This window comes from Centropristis striata, chromosome 21 (assembly GCF_030273125.1).
Source record: "Centropristis striata isolate RG_2023a ecotype Rhode Island chromosome 21, C.striata_1.0, whole genome shotgun sequence".
In the NCBI taxonomy this organism is placed as follows: domain Eukaryota; kingdom Metazoa; phylum Chordata; class Actinopteri; order Perciformes; family Serranidae; genus Centropristis; species Centropristis striata.
Genome location: NC_081537.1, coordinates 25,181,529 through 25,190,564, shown reverse-complemented (window position 1 = coordinate 25,190,564; position 9,036 = coordinate 25,181,529). Strand labels below are relative to the sequence as shown.

Sequence of the window (9,036 nt, the reverse complement as noted above, 5' to 3'; positions counted from 1 at the left end):
ATGAACTTGAGTCTGACTGCAGCTGTTTACATCCTGATCTTCTCTCAGAACACGGTGAGATCTCAACTTTAAACTAATTACTGCAAACAATCTGACACAATAACTATGAATCATTAGTAATGTATTTATACTGTTTACATTTTTTCATGTGTTTGTATGTGTGAGTTATATGTATTTATTTAATATTTTTGTAATATTCATGTGTTTTCTTGTTTTTTTTTCATGTTTTCTTTATCACTATTTTTTCTTTTTCTTGTTTGCATCTTTTTGTGTTTTCTTGTTTTCTTTTTTCTAATGTTGTTTTTTTGTTTTCCTTTCTCATGTTTTCTTGATTTACTTGTTCTTGTTTTCTTTATGCGTTTAATGAATTTTGCTGTGTAAATATGTGCCTTTCCTTACATTTTGAGTTTGTACGTTTGAGTAAATCAGATTACAGCGGTGCATTGAGGATGAAACATTATTAACATGAAATATTATGAAAAATAACATTATGCAGATTATAAAAACCAATGTGGACGTTACATATGAATGAAATGAACCTGTATTAATCCGTATTAATGTGTTTTTTCAGGCGAGGTCGAGTCATCCTGAGTGTTCGATTGTTTTTCAACTGCAGAAGAAAGAGAACGAGTGTAAAGTGAAGATGAAGACTGAATCTGAAGCTTCGCTGCAGAACACAAATGAAACTGCAGGTGACTGTTACTTCTGATACAAATATAAAAACTTTTTAACATCATATGAGCATTACTTCCTCCATATCATGTTTCTGATGTTGTATTGAAGGCTGTGAGACGCAGTGGGACGGGGTGAGCTGCTGGCCGGCGTCCTCTGAGGGACAGACCGTCTCCGTCCTCTGTCCTCTGCTGCTGAAGCCTCAAACTCCTCCAGGTGGGAATTATTTCTTTAGTCTCTAAACTTCAGTTATGTTATGGAGGAATACTGAAGCTCCAGAAAAGAGACTTTTTAAAATATAGGTGAAAATATATATTTTTTATTATATTCATCTAATATTTTTCATTATAATAATTATATTTTATTATATGCTTCTATAATTATAATACAATGTAGTTGTCATTAAGTTAGCATTGTAGCATTAAAAACAAATTTTAAAAACTTTTTAACATTTTTGCCATGTCTCACAATTTATTTTTACTATTTAGTCAGTATTCATAGTTTTATATTAAAATAATTAAATATGTAATGTATTTTAAGGCTTAAGGTCAGTATCTTTAATTCTTAAAAATAAATAAATAAATAATTCAACTTTAAGTTCAAACCAACAAGACGTTCAGTTTAAACTCTAACGTTCTAACGACACCAAATACGTCTGATTATATATTATATTTTTCCACATAAAAAAACTGTTATTAAAATATATTTTCTGTCAATTTTTCCTCCCAACACAGTCACCAAAGTTACATTTACAAAATTCAGTTTAAAAGCTTCATGTGTCAAGAATTTACAGTGTTGGAGAAATAAGAAAGCTCATTTGATTATCATTATTATATTATTTAAACTGAAAACTCACCAAGGGTTTGATTCGTGTTGATTTGTCCTCATCATATCATTAAATACCTCATATATATAAATATATCTAAATAATAATGAGGACACAGTCTCAGTATTATCATGTATGTTACATTCTGTATTTTACAATACCATCTGTATCTTGTATTCTGCTGCATCATGTTTCCTTTTAAGGTCGTAAACTGGAACAAAATTATTGTTTTAGAGAGTATTTCAGGCCCAGCTGCAGTTTGAACCCTTCTTGTTCCCTTCAAACATTTTCTCCAGTTGTGATCACAAGAAGCTGTACGCTGGGCGGGTGGAGCGAGCTGAGCGAGCCGTATCATGAAGCCTGTTTCTCTGAAGCTCCAGAGGAGGACGAGGCCGTGAGCAGAGAGGTGCAGCAGACACGACTTCATCTAACTCAAGTCCCTTTTGGCAGCAGGGATCCAAAGATTTAGTTCTTTATGCTTCTGATGAATAAATATTTCATGTTTTGCTCCAGAAAAACTTCTTTGCTACGGTGAAGCTGATGTACAGCGTGGGCTACGCAGCGTCTCTGGCTGCTCTGCTCCTCGCTGCGCTCATCTTCTGCTGCTTCAGGTTGGTTCGACATTAAACAACCCAAAGAAAGTCTTTAAAGTTTAATAAAGGAATGTTTGTGACAGTTTTCATCTTCTTCTCTCAGGAAGCTGCTCTGCACCAGAAACTACATCCACCTCAACCTGTTCCTGACCTTCATGCTGCGGAGCGTCGCCGTGTTCGTCAAAGACGCCGTGCTGTTCGCAGATAAAAGCACCGACCACTGCACCGTGTCCACAGTGAGACCGTCTGCTGCACCGTGTCCACAGTGAGACCGCTGCACCGTGTCCACAGTGGGACCACTGCACCGTGTCCACAGTGAGACCGCTGCACCGTGTCCACAGTGAGACCCCTGCACCGTGTCCACAGTGAGACCACCGTGTCCACAGTGAGACCACCACTGCACCGTGTCCACAGTGAGACCGCTGCACCGTGTCCACAGTGAGACCACCGTGTCCACAGTGAGACCACTGCACCGTGTCCACAGTGAGACCACTGCACCGTTTCCACAGTGAGACCACTGCACCGTGTCCACAGTGAGACCACCGCTGCACCGTGTCCACAGTGAGACCACCGTGTCCACAGTGAGACCACCACTGCACCGTGTCCACAGTGAGACCGCTGCACCGTGTCCACAGTGAAACCACCGTGTCCACAGTGAGACCACTGCACCGTGTCCACAGTGAGACCACTGCACCGTGTCCACAGTGAGACCACTGCACCGTGTCCACAGTGAGACCGTCTGCTGCACCGTGTCCACAGTGAGACCGCTGCACCGTGTCCACAGTGGGACCGCTGCACCGTGTCCACAGTGAGACCGCTGCACCGTGTCCACAGTGAGACCCCTGCACCGTGTCCACAGTGAGACCCCTGCACCGTGTCCACAGTGAGACCCCTGCACCGTGTCCACAGTGAGACCACCGTGTCCACAGTGAGACCACCACTGCACCGTGTCCACAGTGAGACCGCTGCACCGTGTCCACAGTGAGACCGCTGCACCGTGTCCACAGTGAGACCACCGTGTCCACAGTGAGACCACTGCACCGTGTCCACAGTGAGACCACTGCACCGTTTCCACAGTGAGACCACTGCACCGTGTCCACAGTGAGACCACCGCTGCACCGTGTCCACAGTGAGACCACCGTGTCCACAGTGAGACCACCACTGCACCGTGTCCACAGTGAGACCGCTGCACCGTGTCCACAGTGAGACCACCGTGTCCACAGTGAGACCGCTGCACCGTGTCCACAGTGAGACCACTGCACCGTGTCCACAGTGAGACCACTGCACCGTTTCCACAGTGAGACCACTGCACCGTGTCCACAGTGAGACCACCGTGTCCACAGTGAGACCACTGCACCGTGTCCACAGTGAGACCGCTGCACCGTTTCCACAGTGAGACCGCTGCACCGTGTCCACAGTGAGACCGTTGCACCGTGTCCACAGTGAGACCGCTGCACCGTGTCCACAGTGAGACCGCTGCTCCGTGTCCACAGTGAGACCGCTGCACCGTGTCCAGATGAGACCACTGCACCGTGTCCACAGTGAGACCACTGCACCGTGTCCAGATGAGACCACTGCACCGTGTCCACAGTGAGACCACTGCACCGTGTCCACAGTGAGACCACTGTACCGTGTCCAGATGAGACCACTGCACCGTGTCCACAGTGAGACCACTGCACCGTGTCCACAGTGAGACCACCACTGCACCGTGTCCACAGTGAGACCGCTGCACCGTGTCCACAGTGAGACCACCGTGTCCACAGTGAGACCACTGCACCGTGTTCACAGTGAGACCACCGCTGCACCGTGTCCACAGTGAGACCACCGCTGCACCGTGTCCACAGTGAGACCGCTGCACCGTGTCCACAGTGAGACCACCGTGTCCACAGTGAGACCACTGCACCGTGTCCACAGTGAGACCACTGCACCGTTTCCACAGTGAGACCGCTGCACCGTGTCCTCAGTGAGACCACTGCACCGTGTCCACAGTGAGACCACTGCACCGTTTCCACAGTGAGACCGCTGCACCGTGTCCACAGTGAGACCGCTGCACCGTGTCCACAGTGAGACCACTGCACCGTGTCCACAGTGAGACCGCTGCACCGTGTCCACAGTGAGACCGCTGCTCCGTGTCCACAGTGAGACCGCTGCACCGTGTCCAGATGAGACCACTGCACCGTGTCCACAGTGAGACCACTGCATCGTGTCCAGATGAGACCGCTGTACCGTGTCCACAGTGAGACCACTGCACCGTGTCCACAGTGAGACCACTGTACCATGTCCAGATGAGACCACTGCACCGTGTCCACAGTGAGACCACCGTGTCCACAGTGAGACCGCTGCACCGTGTCCACAGTGAGACCACCGTGTCCACAGTGAGATTACCGTGTCCACAGTGAGACCACTGCACCGTGTCCACAGTGAGACTGCAGCCAGCAGTGGGCCAGTAGAAACTAATCAGGCCTGCAGCTTACATTTATTTTCATATCAAATTAATCTGCAAACTTGAGATGCATGCATGCAAACATGCCGTTTACTGTCATTTATGACAAAGACAAGCAGAAAATCCTCTAAATTTAAAGAAGCTGCAGCCTGAAAAATGCTGCATTTCTGCAGTTTTTATTCAATAAACAACTGAAACAACTAAATAAGCAAGTCACCCTTATAATAACCATTTATGTTATTATTATATATTATCACTTACTCACAGCGTGTTATCTGCAATTCTTGAAGAAAACTTTGTCTTGCATGGTTCCAGGGTAAACAGAGTATCTAAAAATACAGAAAATGGTATAAAAATGAGTTATTTTGCAATTTTTAAGTTTTCCTTTAATTTAAAAACGCTTCACTTTGGGCCTTTAAAGGCAGTTTTGCCATTTTATGCTTTTTGAGTTGTATTTTTAATACTTTAACTACTATAATTTTCCCGATAATTTTCACATAATTTTACTTGCTTAAGAAAGACTGTCAGTGCAGGACTTTAACTTCTAGCAGGGCACTTTTCACAATGTGATATTAGTACTTTCACTTAATTAAAAGCATCTGATAACATCCTCCATTTCTGTGCGTGGCCTTAATGCAATTAAAAACTGATATGTGAAAATATTATTCAAACTTTAATGCAATTTAAGCACAACAGAACATGCTAAAAGTCTAAAGTTTTTAATTATATATGAATTAAATGAGAGGATGGAGTGAGCTGAGCAGAGTGTATTAAAAGTTACACTGTTTTTAAAGACATTTTCAACTATTTATTAAAAGAAGAACTTCACTTAAACCTGCTTATCCTCACCACAGAAGCAAGAATGTGACCCCTCCTGTGCAGTAAAACATGTTTTTGTCCTGTCAGCTCGTCTGTAAAGCTGCTGTGACCTTCTTCCACTTCTGTGTGCTGTGTAACTTCTGCTGGCTGCTGGTTGAAGCTCTGCACCTGCAGACGCTGCTGCTCTGCAGCTTCACTCACAGCAGAAACATCTTCTGGGTGTATGTCGCTGTGGGCTGGGGTAACCTCTGTGTTTATATCTAAACAGATATTATTTATTATCATTTATTCCTGCACTGATCCAGAGTCTGACCTGCAGGAGCTCCAGCAGTGACGGTGGTGGTCTGGGCTCTGCTGAAGGCTCGGCTCAACGATCAGGGGTGAGAAACACTCCATATCTCATATTTCATGTTTAAATGTTAAAATGTTCATGGTTGCAATATTAGATTTGTTACTGGCGATGGGTTCATGATGCATCACTGCCATCTCTATCAGAATGTAGGTTGGACTTAACTGGCTCTAAGAAGGGAGCAACACTGTATATTGTTTATTTATAAGGCACAACTAAAAAACTTCCACTCTCTTAACTATCCAACTCGTGCACATAACCCACTGGCTCTTAACATCCCTGCTGTTAAAACGGAGGTCGGGAAATTCGCTTTTGTTTATTTTGCTCCTTTTAAATGGAATAATCTACTGCCTCAGCTTCAATTGGATATGATTCCTTTTAATCATTTTAAAGACATTCTTGTTGATCTTATGATTTCTGAATGTACATGTGCTTGTTGAATTCGTTATGTGCTTCTGTTGAGTGTATATTATTATGGATATGTATTGTAATGTGTTGAATTGTATTTGTGCTGTAATCAGAGTGCCACTGGAAATGAGAGCTTGCTCTCAATTGGCCCTCCCTGAATAAATAAAGGTGAAATGAAATGATAAATATATATATTTGTGTGTTCATGCGCAGGTGTTGGGACGACCTGGACAGCAGCTTGTGGTGGATCATAAAGGTTCCCATCCTGCTCTCCATCTTCGTAAGTTCTTCACGCTTTACATCTATTTGTCTTATTTACCTAAATTTTCTCCTAAAGTTTCTCCTGCAGCAGCTTGTGAAGTGAGCAAATCACTGCTTTTACCTAACTTGAGTATTTCCATTTTATATAACTTTTTACTCATACTGCACTACATTTAGAGGTAAATATTGCTCATTTTACTCCACTACATTTAGCTTACAGCTTCAGTTACTTTTCAGGTGGAGATTTAACATAACTGATAAAATGATTACACATAACAGTATATAAAGTAGTTAAAATGAAAATGAACCCACCATGACAACAGGAAGGTGTTGCTGACATAAATGCATCAAAAATAGTAATACGATATCTTTTATTCATCAATGTATTATTATTAATCAGCCATTTATATTGTATACATTGATCCTAATTTTATATTTCCTCTTCATAAAAATGGTAATACTTTTCTATTTATTATTTTATTGATGCTTCTTTCTATTTTTGCTGCTGTAACTCTGGAAATCTCCCCTTTTGTGGCACTAATTAAGGATCATCTTATTTTATCTGATATATCTGGAATATTATAAACATTATGTATGACGAGTACTTTTACTTTTGATGCTTTAAGTATATTTTGATGATGATACCTTAGGTTTTGAATGCAGGACTTTTACTGTATTGTAGTATTCCACTTTTACTGCAGTAGAAGATCTGAATACTTGTCCCACCACTGTGCAGCAGGTTGAGACCATCACAAGCTATTAAACAAATAATGCATTAAGTAACATCTTAACTGACAGACAGAAATCCTGCAGCTCTAAGATCTTCTACCTTCCTCACCTCATGATACAGTTTATTATCTACTGCATATGATTTCTGATCCTCAGATAAACTTCCTGATCTTCCTGAACATCAGCAGAATCATCGTCCAGAAGACAAAAGACACCAGAGTGAACCAGAGAGAGACACACCTGTACAGGTGAGACGGATACTGAGCCATTATTCTCACATCTAGTGTTTCTGTGAGTGAGTTTTCTGTCCTCTCCTGTCCTCTGCTGCCCCCTGCAGGACGCTCCTGCGCTCCACTCTGCTCCTCGTCCCTCTCTTTGGGATCCACTTCATGGTTTTTGCTCTGATCCCAGAACACGTCGGTGTCGGAGCTCGACTCTGCTTCGAGTTGGTCTTAGGATCCTTCCAGGTGACTCAGCTGTCCACCGCTCATTCCTAAAGAGGGTTCAGTTATATAGAAGAGCTGCTGTGTGTTTTAGACACAGACTTATTATTGGTATTAGATACAGTGCCTTGCAAAAGTATTCGACCCCCTACGATGTTTTACCCTTTTGTTGCTTTTACACATGCAATCATGGTCAATATAATTTGGCCTTTTTAAAAAAAAAAATTGCAAAAAAAAACATCTTTAATATCAAAGTGAAAACAGATTTGTACAATATAGTATTAATTAATTAAAAATATATAAGGTAGTTGAATTATGTCAGTTACTTCAAAGGGTATGAATACTTATGCAATTATTTATTCTACCTTATAGATTTTTAATTAATTGATACTATTTTGTACAAATCTTTTTTCACTTTGATATTAAAGAGGGTTTTTTTGCAAATTCTTTTTAAAAAGGCCAAGTTATATCGACCATGATTTCACGTGTAAAAGCAAGAAAAGGGTGAAATATATAAGGGGTTTGAATACTTTTGCAAGGCACTGTATAAGGGCTGGGACTCAATTATTAATTTTGTCCAGAAAACAGCAATAACAACAGCAGGTGGGACTGTGGGAAACTGTGGGCAGTTTTCTCTATTTTCTGACATTTTTAAGAGCAAAGCATTCACTGATTAATTAATAAAATAATAGTTTGATCTAAAAATGTCAGAAAACTATGAAATCTGCCCTTTATAGTTTCCCTCAGTCCACCCCAGTGTCAGCAAACATCTATTTTTATTTCAAGGAAATTGTCTAAAAACCCAAAGATACACAGTTTAATGTCTAATAAAACCATAAATAACATAGTAAGTCTGAAGCATTTGAGAAACTGGAAGCAACAAATCTTTCCTAACTGTGATGTTTCCTGTTGCTCTGCAGGGTTTTATTGTCGCTCTGCTCTACTGCTTTCTGAACGGAGAGGTGAGATCAGTTTAAACAACATAAAGTCATCAGTTTTATCTTTTTAATTAAAAGCATTAAAGTTATAACTAATTATTGTCTCTCAGGTGCAGAGAGAGATCCGCAGGACTCTGAGACGATTTTGGCCAAAGACAAAAACTAACGACGTCAATCTGCCAACACAAGAAATCCTCCCATGACGTCTAAACACAGAGAATATTATATGTAGTTTGGTGATTTTTAGTTTGTGATGATGACTTAAAACAGCTGCACAAGTGAACTTTTAAAACTAGTTACTCAGAAATGTTATTTCTTTATCATGATAGCTGAATAAATCAAAAATATTCTTTGTTCTCATTTATAAAACTTCTAAGGAAATCTTGAAGAATAAAGTTAATTTATTCAAACTTAATTATTAATAAAATTATATTAAAATTATTATTTAAAATTGTTTGTTAAAAACTGTCTGCTTAACTGATAGCATCATTATTTTAAGACACATAACAGAAAAAAGAGCTCATTAACTGTATTTCACATTGATTATCCTGCTCT

The 9,036-nt window shown here is 41.2% G+C and overlaps 1 protein-coding gene across 1 annotated transcript; it reads left to right on the top strand.

The window, feature by feature from the left end:
* On the top strand, window positions 1-8,819 carry ghrhr2 (growth hormone releasing hormone receptor 2). Its single transcript, XM_059325211.1, has 13 exons — window positions 1-54; window positions 572-692; window positions 784-888; window positions 1,795-1,904; window positions 2,012-2,109; window positions 2,195-2,327; window positions 5,441-5,594; window positions 5,673-5,733; window positions 6,324-6,390; window positions 7,257-7,348; window positions 7,438-7,567; window positions 8,464-8,505; window positions 8,592-8,819. The coding sequence occupies exons 1-13, from the start codon at window positions 1-3 to the stop codon at window positions 8,682-8,684; spliced, it is 1,260 nt and encodes a 419-aa protein (XP_059181194.1). The 3' UTR covers window positions 8,685-8,819.
* Window positions 8,820-9,036: the final 217 nt, after the last annotated feature.